Here is a 22,106-nt window from a genome sequence, read left to right on the forward strand (position 1 = left end):
CGGCTGACTCAGAATGACGATCCCGAGAGGCGAAAAAATAGAAAAAAAGGTAAAGAATAATAGGGCGTAAAGGGGATTCATTAGTAGAAATTTTTATTTTAATTATATTCTTTCTTCTTTTTTTTTCAAGGGTGTAACCAGTTCTTCTGATTCCCCCCCCCCCTTGAATGTGCAGGATTATTAGGCCGCGGTGGTTGACTGCCTAGTTAACGCAAGTTGACCTCATTCACTTTTCCAGGCTCCGACCCCGGCAAGTGACTCAACCCCCTCAACTTTGAACCCCGCGCAACGTGGGTTTTCTTACTTCTGCTTCGCTTTCCTCCAACCCTCCTCTCCGCAGTCCACCTCTTGAGACTCGCGATCTTTCGAAATTCGGGCACAACTCGAGTATCAGTCCTCGGCCCTTCGAGCATTCTTGCGCTGTTTTCGTCACCGCGCCCGGATCTCCAACCCACCTACGCCACCCTATTCCATCTTACCATCTACCTCACCACACAACCCGAACGTCACCGAGCAACCCTTCCTATCGAACACCACCTTGAGCGACTTCAAATCATCCAGGCTTAATAATCAGAGTACTTTGGATCAATCCTACACCCCTCGCTACGTCCGATCTCAGAGAAAGGGCGCTTTTCAACCACACATTTAGAACTTCAAACATCACACACAAACCATGCATTCATCTTGTATTCTTGCTGGGGCCACCCCCGTCAAGTGTCCTTAGATGATCACACGATCCAGCTTGCTTCACCATGGAACTCTCCTCGTTTCTTGGAGGCCTTCGACGCCAGTACTCTTCTGTTATTTTGATCTTTAACTGAAAGTCCCTTACCTTCGCTGCACTGCGAATCTGGACTACGACACTTCCTTACTAGGACCGGTGTCAAAAGTTTCGTAGTGCCCCCTCAAACAATACAACTAAACCACCCAAAGGAGCATTCTTTGCTCAATCTCCGACCATGGAAATCGCGCCAACCATGGCTCCCTCCCATAACCATCAAGGGTCATGGGACTCTCTTTCCTCTGCCTTCGCCCATCTCGATGTCTCATTCTCGCAAGACAGCTGCTACGGCTCAGACGAAGTTTCGGTCTCATCGAACAATACAGCCCCACTGCAATCCAGTGTCTCTACGTGCATCGCGACTCGCGAGGAACCATCCTTACACCCGTTTTTGAAATCCATCCTGAAGAAACCGACCACCGTCTTGGATGAAGAAGAAGAAGATACCGAATCTGAATCTGGCTATGGCTCAGATGACATTGGACTGGACTACGATGCCCTATCCGATGACGAGGACGATGAAGACGACATGTCTGACTTTTCTGTCTGGGACGACGAAGCACCAGATGATGTCCTCGAAACTCGCGGGGACCATACCGATTCATTCGACGACTCCTTCATCGGCTTTGAACCCGCCGTCCGATTTGACCCCAAAATCCAATATATCGATACTTCAGACGCTAAGCCGACAGAGGATGAATCGGAATCTAACTCTGAGATGACTGCGCATGAGATGATGCTTCTTGCTCAAAAGTCTGGCTCGTTGCAAGGCTCCTGGCAGTCTGATGCCGATGATGCATCTGACGATGAGTGCGACCTCAATTGCGAGGCATTCTTCCGCTCAAACGCACCTCAACTTGAGGACTTCACCCGTGACGCAGTGGATGTCGACCAGCGCCTCTTTATCGCGTACATGAACGGGATTCATGGTATCGCCGACTCGAATTATAAGACATACCTCCGTGTCCAGGCAGACAATATCAGACTTGGCCACGAAACTGAGTCCATGCATCCTGATGATCCCCCTTGTATGTATCTCGACTTGGTCCTTAACCACGTCATCGGTGTCTTCCGGAACCTTCTTGCTGCGGATGAACTGGATGACCTGATTGCACTCCGCAAAGAAGATTCAACGATTGAACCCCTGGAGCCAAGCAAAGAAAACGCTACCAGTCCTGACACAAATACACACCTAGCTCTGCTTGACAAGATCGAAAAATTTCTTCTCAACCGGTTGACAAATGGTTGCGTGGATGTTCTTCCTGATGAAATGAGTTTCTTTGCTGGTGGAATCGCACATGCACTTGGGACTGATGACTTGCCTGCTATCGCCTGAGCCTTTTGAGACGGAAATTGCTCAAGGCTCTACCAAAACAAACAATCTACGACGTCACGACAAAGAAAAATGTGATCCGCCGAAAGTTTATCTGCGAAAGAATCACCAGGCTGAACAGCCTCGAAAGGATTGGATCTAGCAGCTCTGTGGGGATGTCATTCAAATTATGGCGACTGTACCTTTCCTAGCTAGCCCTTCATATTCGAAAATCGATTTGAAATATTTTATATCTTCATATACTATTTCCCCGTGGTAAAGCTCACGCTACCATGAATAGAATAGGTCTACTCCGTACTCACTCGGCACTTGCCTTCCTACGAGTAGGATCCCATTCCCTACAATCCGATCAAGTCTAGAACAACCCATCCCCCATATGAACATTGCTTCTATTCCCTATTCCCTACTCCCGTAACTCAATTCCTCCATCCCCACCTTCCACCTCAGTAGAAACACCCATCCCAAATTACGACCATTTACAAAGGATCCATCCCATCGACCAGTCTAGCCAAGCGACAGATATGAAGAAAAGGAGACTGATCATCGCAATAATAAGACTAAAACCATCTAACCCCGTTAAAAAGACCGTTATGCAAGAAATATCCAACCCAACCTCCCCATCGCGTGTTTCAGAAATGTCCTTCATCCCTCTTCCCCGCTGACCTTTCCCGTTCCAAGCCTTAGTTTCCCCCTTTAACCCCACCTGTCATTCCCTCTAGTCTCTGGAATACACTTTCTGCTCCGTACTGTACATACAAACATTGCCAGAGCGCTTCACCCGAATTCAAAAACTAAAATAAAAAATAAAAAATAAACTTTGCATGACATGTGCAAGTTCCGTACAACGGCCGGTAGTGCCAATGCCTCAAACTTTCCTTTCCCTGTTCACCTACCTATCACTGACAAGATCCGCTTGTGATATGCCAATCTGTACTTAACCAGGTTAGCCCTTGACTCCTGACACACGGAAGAAATAAAAACTCCCGGTGGATTAATCTATCGAGTCTTCTAGCCTGTCTCGGGAGAACGGCCGGGTCCCGGCAGGCAATGCCTGACTCGAGCTTTGAAGGTCGTTTAATCCGTTATACGTACGGTACATACACCACTAGTTCCGAGGGAAGTGGGTTCGTATTGCTTCTCGGGAAATTTCTTTCAGGTTCCACTGCTTTTTTCATTTCTTCCTTTTGTAGTAGCGATGGGCATTGTCTCTCGCGTGTGGGTTGTGGATTCGGATATGGGTACAGGTACAGGTACATTCGTGGTCCTTGCGCGCTGGGAGAATTCCAGTTGGTGAATTGCCCCTTTTTGGCTGTCTTTTTTTGCGAATGAGTGGTATGCTGATATTTGTTTCGGGTGCGTATTTATACCCCTTGAGATATTCGAAGTATGTAGATGGCTGTGTTATGGGTTCGAAGTATCAGTATGACTGTCATCCATGATATGCAATAGTATCTACTCGATTCGCCAGTCGAATGACTCGGCGTTGCCAATAACAAGGGCCAGGTATACTATAATGGTACTACGCTGGTGGAAATAGACATCAGCAATTGCATGAGTATTAGTAGCCAACACATACATCCACTAAGACTTTTTGATATTCATCACCTGTATCACTACCTGATACATGTACTGGTAGGCACCCTTCATTTAGATATCAGGCAGCTATATGCATATATTTTATCTACTAAGCCCTACAGTGAAACAGACTGTTGTTTGCCGACTATCTTCGATGGTGACGAATAGGAACATCACGGGCACCTGGGCACTAGGAAATTTCCACTTCAGTTGAGGCGCATGACTACGTATCCCGGCTCAGGTAGATATGCATATGCCGGTATAGCTTTTGCACGGCCCCTCAGGCTTATCTAGGAGGAAGAAATTTTGTGTACGTGATTATCTCCCTTGGGGTTGTGTCTAGATCTTAAAATAGCTCACATACATATGCAAGGTTAGTCGAGGGTGGAAGAGTGAGATCTACCTGGCCGGTAGATGATTTTCCCCTAAACAGGAGGTACAAAGATAGTATGTATACATATACTACTAGAGTACATATTGTCAAATCAGCAAATTAAAAGCCATATAGCTATCTGTGGTAATATCTCAAATCAGTCTTGGCCGCAAGCTTCCGTGGCTACTATGACGAACTGCTCTTACTAGCAAGGAAAGAGTACCAGTTCAATACCATGTTATCAATAGATCCCGAGATTAAGAGGGGATAATGTATCATGCTGAAGCAAATGTAACCAAGGTCTTCATTTCAAATACCTCTCACCCATCTTCGATGTAAACAAAGGGAGTGAATTTTGTAGGTTGAACCATCATTGCAAGGTGATACTGTAGGCTCCACAAGAAGAGCATTCAAAGGACTTCATCACTACTGTGTGAAGGGCAGGGGGGAAATCCGATTTATCAGAGTGGCATTTAGCCCGTATCAGGTCCTCAGCAAGCTGATGTGGACAAATGTCGGGTTTTCTTTTGGCATCGAGTCAGTATCGTAAACGTAAATGCTCACTGCCGTCAAGTCGGTTTAGTGCATCCAAATCAAAAGACATCGTATAAGTATAATGAAAAGTAATCCCATATCTCGTTGGAAAAGAAAGCGACAAATCGAGTGAGTAAGAAAATCCTTCGTCTGGACCATCGAGTTTGCATTTATGCAAGCCACTATCCACTGGCAGCCGAGACTGACCAAGTTCATCGCGAAGATGTATCATCTTCCTTACCAAGAATTTCATAGTAGGTGGATAAACTCGAAGTATGACGAATCCTGGCCACATGCAGCGTAGATTTTGAGGATCCTTATCACACATGTCGACAGAATTGAGTTTGTTCCATGGGTGTAACTTCAAGCAAGCAGAACAATATGTCCAGCGACGATAGCTGGGTTAAGATATTGGAGACTGGAGCTTCATTAGGAAAGATTTTCGAAGCTCGTTGTCCTTTGGAGACTTGGAATCGCGAGCATATGGAAACTGGAGTATTGGGAATTTATGGACTTGCTGAAATGTTCGGTAGAATTCTATGCAGCTGAGTGCGAAACAGGCTTGCCATGGTAGAGGTAGGAAAAGACAATCTCGTCCCGTAGTTCTTGTGGAAGGGAGAAGATTGTAGTAGCTTCTGTATTGTGGTGGGGTCTTACTTTGGAACTTCCAGTGCATGTGCTTGTTCGCTGAGTAACTTGAAGCAAGCCTTGCTCTTGAGGGAACAAGTCTTCGGGCAAGTCTAGCTTTGAATTGGTCACCATCACGCCTGAACCTACGCCTGAGAGGAAAGATATTCCAATAGTAACAAGGGCTGTTATAAATGGCCTGATTTTGTTACATAATAAATTATTAGATTGAAATTAAATCTCTAGAAGATAATGGAGAAATTCATGTCGGCGTCATGGTGACAATCAGACCTCGGGATGGATGAATCCATGATCTAGTATCTGTGTCATCTGCGTACCGTGGATCTACTCAAAGATAAACAATGAGTTTATTTAGACGTTACAACTGGTCAAAATAGTAAATATATAATCTAAGTATAAAGTTCTACTTGATGAATCAACTGCCGGTCTTACTAATTCCTTACTTTGCATCAACTGTCTGCAGCTCAATGCATGATATCGTAACCTTGGAATACCAGGTCCCTGTGGCCGTTACTATCCCGTGTCGATCGCAACGGCTAATGTAAGAATAGACGGCCTCAGCTGCGGGACATTCGGTATGTTTTTCGAGGCTTACTCTTGGCATTGGTATGCGGTGTGTGAGATTCTCATATACAATCATGTACTCAGGTACATACGCAGATGTACAGGTATGTAAGTATGTGTTGTCGGCACTTCGACCCCCTACATCAAGATGATATATCTCGCATCAAATATTTTAAAGACTAGGTAAGATCCGTGTGTATGAACGCGGCGATTACACCACATGGAAGCCACGCGTTTAATAAGAAAAACCCAGTATAATGCCATTATCCCAAAATTAAGGACATTCCTATCCAGGAACAGAAATGGTCATCTTAGTCCATCTGTGGGGATCCTGAAGAAATGGCACGAAGACTTTGACAGAAGGAGAGTGGATCAACACATGGTCCACTGCGTGGATTACCTGCCGAGAATATTGTCCCTTAATAAGTGCAAACCTGCACAGAAGATACAGTAACTGCGGGTGCTAGACCGGTGGAAACTTAACAGAACCAGGATTTTCTCGCCCCCTGTACCTAAAGATGGCGATCATTTTCTAATCTGAGGAAGACATTGGAGCGTTGGATTATGGTTCAAGGCTGGTATCTTTTTTCTGATAATTGTGTCGTTCAGTGTGTGTGATAATTGTATGCTTCTAATAGGTTATACTGTAATGTCTTTGACTAAGTCTGATGTGTGATCTATTGTATACTCCGTATTCGCATAGATTTTGTGATGGGGCAAAGACACTCCACCCCGTACTTTTTGGGGTGAAGAGGGTTTTCTTTGCTTTTTCCACGATTTTCTCCTTCGTATCTTAAGCTTACGCTATTGATGCAGGATGAGCCTGGGGTGCAGGGAAGAGCCATCGAGATGAACCAATTGAAACGCCAATTGATCAATATAGATATGCACTGTGATGGGATATGATATATCAAGCCCAAGACAATGCAATGCATCGACCTCTCCTGATGAAACCACGCACACCACTTGAATTTGCGCTTTTCACATTGACCACTTGTTAACATTTGGATACGTGTTAAACTTGAGTCATTTTCATTTCCCGATTAGGAATGTGATTGTCTACAATCCATCTTCCTTTTATTTTATTTCATTTCTGCACTTTTTTTTTCTTCCTTAGCCGCTTAAACCCCCCGTAAGCTATGGAAGCGACGGGGTACGCAAGTACGCACTATTGTTCCAAGTTCCCCACGAAGGTTGCGGAGTTAACGGTAAGCGGGATTACCTGCGAGACCCGCCAAAGGGCGCCGATCATGAGAAGCAAGTCGGAATGATGCGACGCCCGGGATGGTGCCCCGTTAGCATGATTCAGGGCCGAGTTTGGCTCAGGGGGATTGACCGCTTCTTTCGTTTGTTCTGATTCTTCTGGATTCAACTCCACAGCTGTGTGAGGCGAGTATTTGATTTGATGGATAGGATGCTCCGTACTATATCCAGGGGTAAGGAGGGCGATCATTTACAGTGTGCTCCGTTTGGCAGGAAATAACCGAATTGCGCTATGGAAGGTGAAGTCTACAATAGCCTGGCTCGTTTCTAGTGCCCCGTGTGTGTTGTAGATCCAAGATGATTCGGTCGGAGAATACAATAGGGCCCCGGCAAAGCCACAAATCTGGGACCATCTGATTCCTCAGGATCTTATTTGCCGTGGGGGGGAAGCTGCTCCTCCCCGAACTAGGATGGGCGTTTGTGATTTGGGGAGAGTTCAATGGCAGTTGAAGTGGACTATTGGTGATCGACGGAGAACTCTACCGAGTTTGGTGCAGGCTTTGGTCCAGGTACCACGGGTAGGGAGAGTGTACTGTATGATTTGTCACATTACTAGTACGGAGTACAAAGAATTGGGAATGGCTTGCGATCGCAGTGATTTAATTTTCGGGGAGGAAATGGGATAATTAGCATCAGCATTATATTAGGAATTCCCGGGACATTGATATCAGTCGTGGAAAAAGCAGTGTCGTATTGGGGGCCAGCCCTAGAGGTACATTAGGGCCATTCCTTGCATATTGGGGCCCTCGTGGGAAGTGGGCATATCCATGTGACGGGACTGAGGTTCTGTTACAGACCAGTGACGGAGTAATATTCAAATTATTAGATTCATACTGCACGGAGTACTCCGTTTGGGAAGATCCACTTTGTCATATGTATGGTGTAGATTAGGTACAATATGAGTGTCTGGTAGAGATGTCCCCGGATAAAGGGGCCAAAAGGCCAGATGGAACCACGATAGAAAGCTCGGAAGAATAAGCAAAGAAAAAAAGAAAAAAAGAAAATGACGAAATTTACACTAATACTAAACGGTGAAACCGAAATCCGATTGTTTCGGAGTAAGGACCTTAAGACGTGGGCCATTTTCACAGAAAGAAGAAGCTGAGGAGCAAAAAATTCAATAGAACGAGCGAAAAGGGTTTAGTGGAAGGCTAAAACCCCCATAGTGGAGTCGCGGATTCCATTGATTGGCATATACGTTTGTTCATTGGTGACGCTCTCCCTCGGTGCGTGGGGCCACTTCGTGCTCATGGGGCCGATCGTGGGCTCAAGTCTTGTCTTGTTCGTTTTAACCCCTGGTTTCTTCATTGCAATAGGGCAATCTTTCGTGGGCTGGACCATGGTTAGGAGATGGGTGATTCAGGTACGTTTTTTTTTTCTGCGAGTATTTGGAACTGTTGTAAAGAGATGTGATATGAGATACCGTAGACATAGACATTTGGAATAATTAGAAATAAACAGAAGAAAAAAAAACAAAGTATCGAGTTAAGTGAAGGAGCTCGTGGAGAACAAGCCTCCCGCTGCAGGGGCTTAAAAAGATGTATGGTCCTCCGTTACAGAGTCACAGAGTTGAGGTAGAGATCGGTGCTCCACCATACACGGGCGCACTAGCATTTGGGGACACTAACACTCTTCTGAAGAAGAATTACACCTCCTGAACTCCCTTTGCTCCCCCGAAACCTTCCCTTTCTTCTAATTTCTTCGACTTTGGTCTTTTTCTCTACACTATTTCATACATTGATCGCTTTTGAGTCGACATGGTGGCGCACCCAGCATGAGCTCATAAATCTATTGCAGGTACGTGGACAAAAGCATATTTCCATTGGCATTAATTGGCATAATTATTGGGGGCCAAGAGTGACGTTGTGCTTCATGCATGGCTGATTGTACAACTCGGGGCGAAAGCCACCGTCTTCATATGTACAAAAATACAAAAGGCCCCCGAACATGATCTCCGCAACCCCTCTCCAAAACGTCAGCTGCGAGATGAGTGTCAGACTGACGGCGTACAGGATGCTTTAGAGATTCCATTTTCACCTAGTCCTGCTCATTCTTGTGAGATCCTAGGGCGCACTCCAGACCGCGCGCCCAAAGAAACCAAAGAACCAACCGAAAGAAAAGAGAAAACCAACACAAAGTGGCCCAGGTCCAGCCGCACCGTGTCCGACCTGAATAGATATACCCCGGAAATCGAAAGACTCAAAGCTGGTCTTCTTTCATCATGTCACAATATAGTCGATCCGATTATCTGGAAGCCGGGAGCCTCACCCGCTCTCGAAGTACCAGTTTCTCGAGCGACTCCCAACACCCCCGAATAAACCTCATGTCGCCGCCAACAGTGAGCCCACCACCCGGTTTCATTTCCGCCTCCGCTGCCTCAGAAATTATCACCTCCGACCAGGCATTTAATGCGGCCGATTTTGTCGCCGAAGACGAACAGACCGGTGCCTCTGCCAATGCCCTCGTTACCCCCGCAGCACTATCGCTTTTGAACGGATTTCTAGATAATCTTCTGTTCAATGTTCTGGGCGCATCGAAATCCACACAACTGGCCTGTATTCGCCCGATCTTGGCCGACGTCCTAAAACCTCGCCTCGCGCAAGAGGTTGTGACAACCGCAGATGAAGAGCTATGCGAATATATGGGCGGCGAAGAAGATGAGAAGACGGAATTTCGGGGCGGACAAGAGCCCGGCGGAGACTTTGATCTCGTCCGTTCATGGAAACTGACCCGTCTGCGATGTATGGTTTACACAAGACTGGGCGACATGGAAGAGGAGGATGAGGATGAGTTTATCGCGCAGGATGGCCTAGGCGAGGCTGATGGAGCCCCGCGCAGATTCTCCAGCCATGTCGACAATATCACACCCGCAGCAGCGATTTTCCTGACCTCGATTATTGAGCATATCGGAGAGCGTGCGTTGGTCATTGCCGGTGAGACCGCCCGGTCAAGGTTATCATCGAAATTGAACGGCACCGAGAGCCATGTATCGGACGACCTGGAGGACAACCGGAAGCGCATTGAGCGACTGGTAGTCGAGGATCTCGACATGGAGAAGTTAGCTCTGAACGCTACCCTTGGCCGATTGTGGCGCACGTGGAGACAGCGCAGACGCAGCACAACTCTCTCACGAACGTTATCGCGCGAGTCGTTCCGTCGTCGCAACTTCTCCAACACTCTGGCCGGCAGCCGGAAGAGCAGTATCGCAACCATCGAAGAGCCTGTAACTCCTAAGGAATTTCCACCCGAGGAGGTTCCTGCACCGGTCGATCCTGCTACTGTTCCCCTGCCCATTGGCGATTACGATGTCCAAGAGATTGAGATTCCAGGATACAACCCAGACATGGAAAGCGAAGTGATACAAACTATGCAGGCTGTAGTGGCTCATAAAGTCCGACCACGGAGCTTGATGGTGGTACCATCGCCATCGCTTGTGTCAAGAACAGGCAACTCCCCTCTGAGCGCGTCTGCGATTGATAGCCCTACAATGCAAATGCGCCATGCTCGCTCGAGGTCTTTGCCAAATCAGAAGTCGCCACCACCCGCTCGAGAGCTGCAGGGCGAAGAGTCCGAGGATGAGGCTAAAGATGAAGGGTCTCCAAGGGCATCGCCCAACTCCGCCAGATCTTCCCGATCATCATCCAAAGAGAAGCAGCTGGAGACCATGTACGAGGACGACGAGTCTGCAGAGTTTGTTGACGCGTCGGAGACCACAACTGGCCTTGCGATCACCACCGAGGTCGAGGAGTCTAAAGAAATCGCACCGGAATCGCCTGAGAAGGCGCGTATGTCGGTCGTGGAGGAAGAGGAGGAAGAGCACCACGGGGAGCCAGAAGACGCTCAAGCGCTCAATATAACGATCGCATCGCTACGGTCGCGTCTTCGAGAGGACGATGCGGCGACGGATCATACGGACAGTAACGCCAACAGCAACCGTGTCTCGGTCGATTCATCGCTGGGTGACCGTCTAACCAATGATCCGGAGGTTATCGAAGGTCGGGGGATGCGCGAGAAGCCCACACTGACGTCGAATATTCAGCGACCAAGGAGGAAGCCCAGTAGGGATGTGTCGCAATCTAATGCAAAGCCGATCATTGCAGAGACTAGTGATCTTGATGCGCCGCCAGCGACGGAGATCCCCCAACCTACGCAAGGGATCGAACCCACCGAACCCACACTTTCACCTCCCGAGAACGCCACCATCGAAGCTATCACTCCTCCTAGCGACAATGGCATTTTCGACTACAACAAGGATACACCTATATCAGACATGACGCCCGTATCTGAAATCGCCCCTGCGATCGAGGAACCCGTTTCCAAGATATCCTCCGAAGAGAATATCTCCGAACAACCGCCTGCCGTACAGGAACCTTCCGAAGAGAAGCCCTTGGAGGAGCAGCACACCGAAGAAACACTCTCAGCATCCGCCTTTACTCCCGAATCTACCTTTGTCCCAGGCGTTGAGCCTAGCGCCGCCGAATTTGCCGCTGTTGCCGGTGACATTACTCCATCTGAGCTTGCACTGACTCCAGAGCTTGGTCCTGTTCATTCAGCCGAGTCCGTCAGTGCTTCGGAGACGCCTCGACCGGCCTCAACTTCTGGTGATAGCCAGCATTCTACACAATCTCGTACTCGCCACAGGCCCACGCCATTGGTTGTAACTGCTAGCAATCGCAGCTCTCCCAGCTTGGAACAGCGAGCTGCAGTACAGCGCATGTCTACTCGCCCATCTACCTCAGTTTCCTCATCTATCGTTACCAAATCGCAACGCTCCGAGAGCTTCAGCAGTGCCCGCGACAAGCGTCCAGTTACAGCCGGTTCGACTACATCCCAGGTTTCAAACAAGATAAAGGGCCTGATGATTCGCCCACCTGGAGATTCTCCTTCTATGCGTGTTCGCAGCTCATCTGAGACAAGCCGAGCATCTGGTAGCGCAGATTCCTTGGAGAACGATACTACAGACCTGGATAAGCTGATCAACAGCGACGAGACAATTCACTTTACTCTGACTCCTCGCAGCGTGAGGGAGATGACTTTCCCAGATCTGCCGCGACCAATCCCACGTTCAGACACAACTGATACTTCTGATTTGGCTGAGTTTTTGAAGAACACTGGACCACCAGGCGCGGATCCTCGAGTTTCGCTGTCTTCTAAGACCACTGGGGCAGACTCCATGGGCCCGGATTCCCCGAAGCATATTCCCCTTTCCACGCGCATGACCCTGTCTCCCAAACCTCAAACAGGTCCATCCCGTGGATCTCGTGGCAGTACCTCAAACGCGGAGTTTGTCAAGTCCTCTGGACCGACAAGTGCACCAAGCCTGAATGGCATGCCTATCGACTCTCCCAAGTCCCCTAAGTCATCTAAGTCTGCCAGCTCTCCTCGAGCTCGCAGTAGCATGTCTTCCACAGCATCTCGGTCAAACCCGAATAAGCCTAGGCTCCAGGCTCGTCCTGCTGAGACTCGAGGATCAGAGACTTCTGACCTGATTGACTTTATTCGTCAAGGTCCGCCACAGTCAGGTGCGCACCGCATTCCCCGAAATGTTGCGCCTTTCCGTAACACAATCGATTCGGACGATCTCCCATTCGACTCTCCTCAAAATGGCTCACTTGTTAGTACTCGTGAAACCTCTACGCCTAATAAGTCAATGACTTCAATTGGTTCAGGTTCACGTACTGGATTGCTGGATTCGGCCAACCGCGCCAACGGCCAAACAAGGAACCCCACATTTGCTAGCCAGTCCAATGCAGAGGATCCTCGTCCTCAGCGCAAGCAAAGACGGGTCCCAGACCCATACGCCATTGACGACGATGACGACGATGATGAAATGCTTGAGGAGTTAATCAATGCTACGCCCCAGAAGCCCCAGCGCCAGGAAGAGAGTTTAATCGACTTCTTGCGCAGCGAGCCCCCCCCGGATTTTGACTCAACACCCCAACTATTGAGCACCAGACCACCTGCCACGTCAGGCAATATGAAATCTCGTCTCTTGTCAGGAAAGGGCCCCTCATCAAAGATGTCCATCAGCTCTATGCGCTCGCAAAACAGCAATGTTCAAGCCCAATCTAATTACTCCATCAAGGTTGGCAGGGAGCGAAACCCCGGTAACATACCATCTACTTCACACAAACAAACAGAGACCGACGCACTGGCGGATTTCCTCCGCAATACCGGCCCGCCAGAGCCCGTTCCTCGAAGTCCCAAGCCCAAGGAAGGTGGCTTTTCCCGCTTCTTCTCGCGCCGCAAGAAGGTTGAGGCGTAATCAAAACAATTGCCACGACCCAAATTACTTGATGACATGCTTTCGGCGTTTCATTTCCAATTTTAACGATCGCATATTCTCATGTCCATCGTTCTGTCACTATTTCTCCCTTTATCTCTCCATTTCCCACCTATTCTCTCCTCGTGTCTTGTCTTCATAGAGCTGCATTGCAGCGTGTTCTTTCTCTTCATTTTCATTTTCATCTTCATTTTCTTTCCACGGCTACGGCCTGGTGGCATTTCTGTCTCTTCATGATCTCAGCTTTTTCTTTTTCTACTTTTCTTCTAACCTCTTATTCTTTCTTATTCTATTACGGATGCAACATTGACGACTAATATGCAATTTATCTCATTGCTTCTTGTGTTCCGATTTGATATGATGTGATCTCATTCTTTGCGGTTTGACAGACGTCTTTGTTTTTTTTTTTTTTGTTACTTCTGCGAGATACCATGTTTCAAGTACTTATGCCTGTATCTAAAACCTTGACGCTAAGAACCCATTCATTGATCTTGATGATATTTTTGACTCTCTATTCCTTTATATAACACGCAACCTAAATAACCCAGATTTAACCTTGAAACGCTCTATCCATAGGTCCAAATTGTGCCATCACATGAAGTCAAGTATCCCCTGACGCCGAACCCTATACAAAACAACAAATCGCTATAAATTTAATATTTTTTTTGAATTTGCAAATTTCTCAGATCAATGTATTATAAATCAGTTATTCATGCGTAAAATAAATGGTATACCTGTCTTAATATTGAAACCAGGCCTAAAACAAACTGCACTTGTAGCGAGTATAGTTCAGGTGAGCCAAAACCCGGAAAATTAGTCATCCCGCTCTCCCCTTACCAAGTGGCATCAACACACCAAGCTCCCCTGTTTACCACCACCAGATTTCCCCGCAACCATGGGCTCCTCTCCATTCACAATTAGGTCAATTCTGACTCTCTTCCTTCTCGTGGCCCAACTCGCCTCCGCCCTGAAGTTTGACCTCCCCTCCTCCTCAGGCCACAGCAAGAACGAGCGATGCATCCGCAACTTTGTCTCGAAGGACCAGCTGGTCGTAGTGACTGCCATCGTTGGCGGCACTAAGGGCGATGGCCAGCGCGTCAACATGCACGTACGTGATACACCGGTTCTGGAGGGCTCTATAGCCATCGTTGGCTTTAGCCCATCCACCACGACCATAACCATAGCCACAACCACAACTACGGTTCCAGTGAACACGCGATGCTAACATTGTTATCGTATAGATTAAGGATTCCATGGGCAACGACCACGGTCGTCCTAGGGATATTGTCGGTGAAGTCCGTCAAGCATTCACTTCAACCGCTGATACTGCCTTCGACGTATGCATGGAGAACGTCCTTGTCGGTCGCAGTAAGTTTACCTTACCTTACCTCCCTTTCCTTCCACTCCACACCCTCATAACCCATGAGTCTTGTCCTGTCTATGCATATCTAACACCCAACTCTATCTCCAGGTGGCGCCAACCCCTCCCGCGAAATTGAACTCGATGTTGAAATCGGCGCCGACGCCCGTGACTGGTCTAGCATTCAAGTCCAGGAGAAGTTGAAGCCCATTGAGACTGATCTGCGCCGCATCGAAGAAATGATCGGCGACATTGTTTCCGAGATGGATTACCTTCGTACCCGTGAGCAGAAGCTGCGTGATACGAACGAGAGCACCAATGAGCGAGTTAAGTGGTTTGCTTTCGGTACCATGGGTATGCTTGTTGGTCTTGGTGCTTGGCAGGTTGTTTACCTGCGTGCTTACTTCCGGTCTAAGCATCTTATTTAAATCAAAATGGATGAGTATATGCATGAGCTCTTTATTGAAACAGAAACATACTTGTTTGCTGGTAATTGAATTGCATTTTTGGGGATTTGTTTCCTTGGTTGCCTCCTTTAGATGGTCAGTCCTGCCAGCGTGGGAGTTGCTGTTGTCTTTATGTATTTTGTACTTGTCGGTTTTGTTTTTTCCAATATTCATGAATTCGATGATATACAACGAGATTCTATTAAATGGACTTGCTGAGTTGTACTGCCTACTCATAGTACGCACTTCAGAGCTACGTGTGGTATACTTCAAGTTCAAGGATGTTAGGTAAAGATTGAAGTACTATGGACTACTGAAGTATACTATTTGGGCAAGAAATCATTGTACTGCTTCCATCTATATTTCCAGACATCTATACTTCCAGAAAGCAGCTATTCATCAATGACAGTCAAGATTTACAGCTGTTCACGATACGATATCGTCCCAATCTTGAATGAGCGTTATTGTATCATCATATAGCAACTTCGATAGATAATACTATCGCTCAAAGTTGGCGGCACGGTATTGTTTATTGTTGTCGCCATATCGTGGACAATCCTGTTTTTCAAACAGCTCTATCTCTGAAAACAAGCAAAAACTGACCATAAAGGTCTCCCAATGTCTACTATATATGTACAGAGTATGCTGCGTATTACATGCGACGTAAGTGGTAGATATCAATGCAAACCATGCAAACATCGGGTGTTGCAGGTAGGTTTTCGGTCCGGCTAATGATTTCGAGATGATGTCAAGCCGAGCGTATAGCTTTCAAGGTTGTCAACGCCTCTCCTCCCTTCAATCCAATACCAAACGAAAGGGACAAAAGACCAAGATGTCCGTACAAAGATTTATCGTCCGCGCCCTGCGGCCGGTGCCATCAACACAGCAACTCCCATCTATCACCCGCTCGTTCAGCACAACTGCTCTGCGATCCATCGATTCCAAAGATCGTGCTCACCCCAATGCCTCCGGTCATCGTGATAACCAGGCAAACAAGCCACCAAATCAATTTATCCCTAATACTACATCTACCATGACGAAGGACTACCCCAATGTCGGAGAGAAGCCTGCGCCGCCAGAGATGCTGAACTCCGTCGACCCAAACTATCGTCCTTCTGATCCTTACCCCGGAAAGATCGAGCATTTTACTGGTGGTCGCCAGGAAAGTGGTAGCCAGAAGCCTGAGCTGGGTGTTGGTGAAATGGAGGGTATCACCTTCAAGGTTGAGCCTTTGAAGCGCGTTGGAGAAGATACAACTACCACACGGGCTCGGTTATTATGTTCGTTTCCCTCTTCGATTCTTCATTATTTCTAGCCCAAGGGGGTATCAATGAGAACTTGAAAATAAACCATGAATTCTCATAACTGACCCAATCTTCAGATCAAAGCCGCAAGCGTGGTATCCTTGAATCCGACCTGCTCCTCTCCACCTTCGCTGATGTTTACCTCCGCAAAATGAGTCCCGAGCAACTCCAGGAATATGATCGTTTCCTCGACGAGAATGATTGGGACATCTACTATTGGGCTACCCAGGACCCACCTGAAGTGACTGGTGCCAACCCTCCGGCTGAGGACACACAGACGGAAACCTGGAAACAAACCGGCGCGAAGAGTGGCGAATGGGCGCAGACTATTGGTGCGTTCAGGGCTGCCTACAGACCTGTTCCAACTCGGTGGGAGGAATCTGAGGTCTTGGAGCTGCTGAGACAGCATGTGCGTGACAAGAGTGCTACTGGATTTGAGTCGGCGAAGAATAAGAGAACTGGTGGAGGTGGTGGTTTGGGACGTATGCCCAATGTGCAGGTGTTCAACTCTTAGGTTTTCTAAGGTTGCGCTTGTTGTATCACTATGGTTATTTACAGTGAGTCAGAGGTTGTTGAATTGTGCAAGAGGTGTATATTATATTTGGCGAAGGTTGATGGCGATGCTTTGTATACTATGTAGCGAGATGGTTAAATATGGTTTAGATTGTGTTGATAGGTATACTTTGATCCATGTTTCATGGCCGCCAAGAAGCCAATCAGAATGAAATGGTTTATTGTAATCAGGATCCGCCCAGAGAGTATGAAAAGTTCGTAATTTGTATGGACACTTCAAGAGAGAGATCAAAGCTGAGAATGTAGTGAGGCTACAGCTGGCGGGAATCATTTAAGCTGGGACACCATTTCGACTTTTGAATAGTCCAGACAACTACTAACTTGGTAATATAAAAGCCAATTGAATAATCATTAACACATTTCATTAAGTCTATGGACCCTACTACAAATGTCGGTCATCGAATCGATGTATAGAAATGGACCGATAAGATAAGAATATATCACGTGATATTCGCTTATTGTTAGGGCACAGCGGAACCACACAAGGCGCCAGCCAACCGGGTTAGGGCTTAGGCGGGCACGCAGCACCTCCTTCCTCTGCGATTTTATCTCCCCAGCGTCAACGACCTACTCCGCCCATCCTCTCCCTTCATCGTCTCATTCATCATGGCTGAGCAGCTGGTTCTTCGCGGCACCCTCGAGGGCCACAATGGCTGGGTTACCTCCCTGGCGACCTCCCTGGAGAAGTAGGTGAAGCCTCGCCGAATTTTCGCATGAAACCATTTTCTGACTTGGCCATTAGCCCCAACATGCTGCTGTCGGGCTCTCGCGACAAGACCCTGATTATCTGGAACCTCACCCGCGACGAGCAGGCTTACGGCTACCCTAAGCGCAGCCTGGAGGGTCACTCCCACATCGTCTCTGACTGTGTATGCTTTTCTTCCCCTCATTATCGAAACTCGGATATCATGATGCATCGATCCATGGAGGAAACGAACGAATTGGCATCGGATTATGAAACTGGGATATAATTGAATGGTTTTTCGCTGACCGGTGGTCTTTTCTCTGCGTATAGGTGATCTCCTCCGACGGTGCTTACGCTCTGTCCTCCTCTTGGGACAAGTCCCTCCGCCTGTGGGAGCTCTCCACCGGTAACACCACCCGCACCTTTGTTGGCCACACCAACGACGTTCTCTCCGTCTCTTTCTCCGCCGACAACCGTCAGATCGTCTCCGGTTCCCGTGACCGCACCATCAAGCTCTGGAACACCCTGGGCGACTGCAAGTTCACCATCACCGACAAGGGCCACACCGAGTGGGTTTCCTGCGTGCGCTTCAGCCCCAACCCCCAGAACCCCGTCATTGTCTCCGCTGGCTGGGACAAGCTCGTCAAGGTACGCTATTCACTCTCGAACTTCAATTTTGCCCAAACCCCCCGGCTTGCATGCTATTTCTTCTTTTTTTGCCACCCCACATGATGTTTGCATAATACGTATTTGCTACTTCAGAGCCCTTTGCGGCCATGAGACAATCAATCACCCAATGCCTGATGGAACCAAAAATTCAACAATTTGTTGAATTGAGGAGGAAAAAGAAAATTTCACTTTTCTCAAACTCACCACTTTGATCTGCTGAATATCGGGACGCTGACATTCTATCTTCAACTAGGTCTGGGAGCTCGCTTCCTGCCGCCTGCAGACCGACCACATCGGTCACACCGGTTACATCAACACCGTTACCATCTCCCCCGATGGATCTCTTTGCGCCTCCGGTGGCAAGGACGGTACCACCATGCTCTGGGACCTGAACGAGTCCAAGCACCTCTACTCTCTCCACGCCGGTGACGAGATCCACGCTCTCGTCTTCTCCCCCAACCGCTACTGGCTGTGCGCTGCCACCAGCAGCTCCATCACCATCTTCGACCTCGAGAAGAAGAGCAAGGTTGATGAGCTCAAGCCTGAGTACGTTGAGAAGGGCAAGAAGAGCCGTGACCCCGAGTGTATCTCCCTCGCCTGGTCCGCCGATGGCCAGACCCTGTTCGCCGGTTACACCGACAACAAGATCCGTGCCTGGGGTGTTATGTCGCGCGCTTAAATGAGTCGATGAGTGTGAAGGTGGAGGCCTCTTTTTGATCTATTGCCAAGGGAATCAAAAAAAAGTTCAAAATCCAGAACAAGAAGGGCTTTGGTTTTGGGATGTATGAGCCACGAGCAATGAAGCACTTTGGGCCGGGAGACGGTTTATCCCCGGTCCATAGGTTTTCTGACATGTCTAGTTTACTTGATTCGCCATTAAAAATGAATGTCTAGAATCTTGTGAAGGCATGTGATGTTCTAATACCACATAAGGCATCAAAACTGTTTTCCTATTTTTTCACCCTTGGCTTTTCCATGTTTTTGTAATTGGGTGTTCAGAACACGTAGATCTTTTGTAGTTGTATTCTCGAACCTAGTCGTTGACGCTTATACTTCGAGGGTTTATTATCTGTGATTGTAAAACCTCTACGCCCTTGTTGGTGTGCGGTTCACATAATCAATGCCATCCCGCGTGGAACCTCGGCATATTATACTGGCGTCGGAGGTCTGCCCATATCAGCTCTGCCCCGTCTGCCAGGTGAAAACACGCCCATATACCAAACCTGATGAATATATTCCTACACTTTCCCTACTCAAATTTGCACAGGAATGGTTTATTTATGACTAGTGTTTCTAAACCCCGTATTAAATAAAGTTCCCTGTTGTAGTGCTGCCTTATGTACTGGGCAGTTCCAGATGTAGTTATCCCCTCTTATTATCACACCATGGCAAAGTCACCACCCCCGCATGATCCTTATCGGCGAAATCCCACCATTAAAGAGAATCCTCTCGCCATTGCACATCATCACCTCGATATTCTAACATGGCATCCTACCGCTTCCTCTTCGAGTGACTCAAAAGACATCGATTATCGAGTATCGCTATATTCTGACATGCTTTCTATACTCCAATTTGCCAGGTCCATGGAAGCTGACAGGTCGTGAATGATCTCGGAGAATTTAAAACAAATCACACATTCCACCCCTTGACTCATTCAAGTCCCCAGAAAATCAAATCGCTATATCATAAGTAACACGCCGGACAAAGAATATAATGGCTCTAAAAAGGATTGCCATCTGGCTATGGGGCACGGATGCCCAGGACCGCGCTCTCCTAGCAAAGCTAGATGTCACTCTTCTTCCTTATTTCTCCCTGATATGGTTTCTATTCGGCATCACTCGCGCCAGCTATTCGTCAGCCTATATCAGTGGAATGAAAGAGGCGCTCGGGTTCGAAGGAAAGCAGTATAATTACATGAATACTGCTTATTTAGTTGTTTACGCCGTTTGCCAAATTCCCGGAACCAGCCTTCTAACAATTCTTCGCCCTAAATATGTCTTTGTCACCGCCAATGTTACCTGGAGCGTATTGACACTGATCACCTACAAGATGACACATGCTTGGCAGGTTATTGTGCTTAATGCTATAGAAGGTGGATTCTCGGCCATTGCATAGTATGTTTTCTCTTCTTTGTTTGAACTACTTCATCGGGTCTGACTAGGATTTTGCAGTGTTGGGGCTCAATTTATTCTCGGCTCATGGTATCGAAAATCCGAGCTGGGGGTGCGAGCTGCTGTCTTTTGCGTATTTGGTCAACTCGGAACAATGTCTGGTGGCTGGATCCAAGCTGGGCTGCTCCAGACGCTCTCTGGGAAAGGTGGGCTTCCAGCGTGGAAATGGATATTCATCATTGTTTCCGTTATGACAATCCCAGTTGCAGCATTTGGTGAGTGATCTTCTTTTCACTTCTCATAGATGGCAACTAATAAAGATGCAGGTTGGGTTTTTATCCCCGATTTACCTGCTCACCGCGCTGCCTGGTACCTCACCGATGAGCAGAAGGAGCATGCAGCTACCAGGCTAGGTCCTATTCGCAAACAATCATGGGATCGTACCGTGTTCAAGCGAGTGTTACTAAGTTGGCAATTTTATCTCTTGCCAACGCTCTTCATGTGTATGTGTATCATGCCCTGAAATTTATCTTCTTGGTTTCTATCGTCTGACTCGCCATATAGTGTATTCGCTCTGTGTGCAGATGCTACAGAACAATGTCATGGCATACTGGATGGCCTCACGAGGCTACTCGACAATCCAGCAGAATAGTTACCCCACTGGTATTTATGCAACAGCTATTCTCGGGACAGTTATTTATGCCGTCATTTCCGACAAGGTGCAGTCTCGCTGGGAGGTATCGATAGCGATCGGATTGACCTTTATCATCGGCTCAGCAATTCTAGTCTCCGGGCCTGCAAACGATGCCGTATACTTCTTCGCATTTTATTTGATGGGCACTACCTTTGCACCGCAAGCCGTGTGGTATTCCTGGATGGCCGACGTGACAAGCCATGACTTCCAATTACGAGCTATCACGACTGGATTTATGAATTCATTCGATTTTGCGTTTGTCTCGTGGTGGCCATTGATATTCTATCCAGCGACAGACGCCCCTCATTTCAGAAAGGGATATATTGCAAGTCTAATCACAGGAGCGTTGACCCTACCTTTTATCGGCATAATTGCATATCTTGAGAAGAGGGACACAGCGCGTGGGATTATCGGAAGGCCTCCTGCCAATGATTTCCTTGATCAGGAACCAGATGATGAACATCATGACCCGGCTCGACCTGTGGATGATGAGCGTGCGCCAATTAATGTTCAGCCAAAGATAAGTGTTTACCTATAATATACTCTGTGGTATAATAGCTATAGTGAGAAGGCTGAGGTCAAGTATCTATAGTCATTGAGAACGAGATCCCTCATACACAAATATATCATTGTATACCTAACATTCATATGTACTTCGGGATTCCTGTATTGCCTAGGTGGCCACTGCTTGTGAATCCGGGAGTATTCCAAGGTTGGAAGACGTGAATTGAAGGCTATATATCGCTATTAATACCGTGCTGAGGAATATATTCTATGAGCCTGTGATCACTGGCGTATTTCCAAGGTTGTATTGAACAACTTCAAGTTGAACAACCTTCGCAAAACTACCAGTGAGAAGCTTAGGCCACTTGCGTATTACTACGCCAGAGGGCTCTGGAGCCAGGGCTAA

At 47.6% G+C, this 22,106-nt stretch overlaps 6 protein-coding genes across 6 annotated transcripts; all 6 read left to right on the forward strand.

Annotated features, from left to right (window-relative positions):
* Positions 1 to 977: 977 nt before the first annotated feature.
* Positions 978 to 2,117, forward strand: N7478_006495 (uncharacterized protein; the record flags this gene model as incomplete). The annotated part of the gene is made up of 1 exon (XM_056922709.1): positions 978 to 2,117. One exon carries the CDS (start codon positions 978 to 980, stop codon positions 2,115 to 2,117), a length of 1,140 nt encoding a protein of 379 aa, XP_056780746.1.
* Positions 2,118 to 9,292: 7,175 nt separating this feature from the next.
* N7478_006496 (uncharacterized protein) lies at positions 9,293 to 13,336 on the forward strand (the record flags this gene model as incomplete). The annotated part of the gene is made up of 1 exon (XM_056922710.1): positions 9,293 to 13,336. The coding sequence occupies one exon, from the start codon at positions 9,293 to 9,295 to the stop codon at positions 13,334 to 13,336; it is 4,044 nt and encodes a 1,347-aa protein (XP_056780747.1).
* A 913-nt stretch (positions 13,337 to 14,249) lies between these two features.
* On the forward strand, positions 14,250 to 15,142 carry N7478_006497 (p24 family protein; the record flags this gene model as incomplete). The annotated part of the gene is made up of 3 exons (XM_056922711.1): positions 14,250 to 14,462; positions 14,596 to 14,722; positions 14,826 to 15,142. 3 exons carry the CDS (start codon positions 14,250 to 14,252, stop codon positions 15,140 to 15,142), a joined length of 657 nt encoding a protein of 218 aa, XP_056780748.1.
* Positions 15,143 to 15,992: 850 nt separating this feature from the next.
* N7478_006498 (succinate dehydrogenase assembly factor 2) lies at positions 15,993 to 16,978 on the forward strand (the record flags this gene model as incomplete). Its single annotated transcript, XM_056922712.1, has 2 exons — positions 15,993 to 16,440; positions 16,542 to 16,978. The coding sequence occupies 2 exons, from the start codon at positions 15,993 to 15,995 to the stop codon at positions 16,976 to 16,978; spliced, it is 885 nt and encodes a 294-aa protein (XP_056780749.1).
* A 665-nt stretch (positions 16,979 to 17,643) lies between these two features.
* Positions 17,644 to 19,070, forward strand: cpcB (40S ribosomal protein RACK1; the record flags this gene model as incomplete). The annotated part of the gene is made up of 4 exons (XM_056922713.1): positions 17,644 to 17,723; positions 17,780 to 17,906; positions 18,053 to 18,370; positions 18,645 to 19,070. The coding sequence occupies 4 exons, from the start codon at positions 17,644 to 17,646 to the stop codon at positions 19,068 to 19,070; spliced, it is 951 nt and encodes a 316-aa protein (XP_056780750.1).
* Positions 19,071 to 20,104: 1,034 nt separating this feature from the next.
* N7478_006500 (pantothenate transporter) lies at positions 20,105 to 21,734 on the forward strand (the record flags this gene model as incomplete). Its single annotated transcript, XM_056922714.1, has 4 exons — positions 20,105 to 20,505; positions 20,563 to 20,777; positions 20,829 to 21,005; positions 21,067 to 21,734. The coding sequence occupies 4 exons, from the start codon at positions 20,105 to 20,107 to the stop codon at positions 21,732 to 21,734; spliced, it is 1,461 nt and encodes a 486-aa protein (XP_056780751.1).
* Between the last annotated feature and the right edge of the window lie 372 nt (positions 21,735 to 22,106).

Source organism: Penicillium angulare (assembly GCF_028827245.1).
Source record: "Penicillium angulare strain IBT 27051 chromosome Unknown utg000004l_segment0_segment0, whole genome shotgun sequence".
Classification (NCBI taxonomy): Eukaryota; Fungi; Ascomycota; class Eurotiomycetes; order Eurotiales; family Aspergillaceae; genus Penicillium; species Penicillium angulare.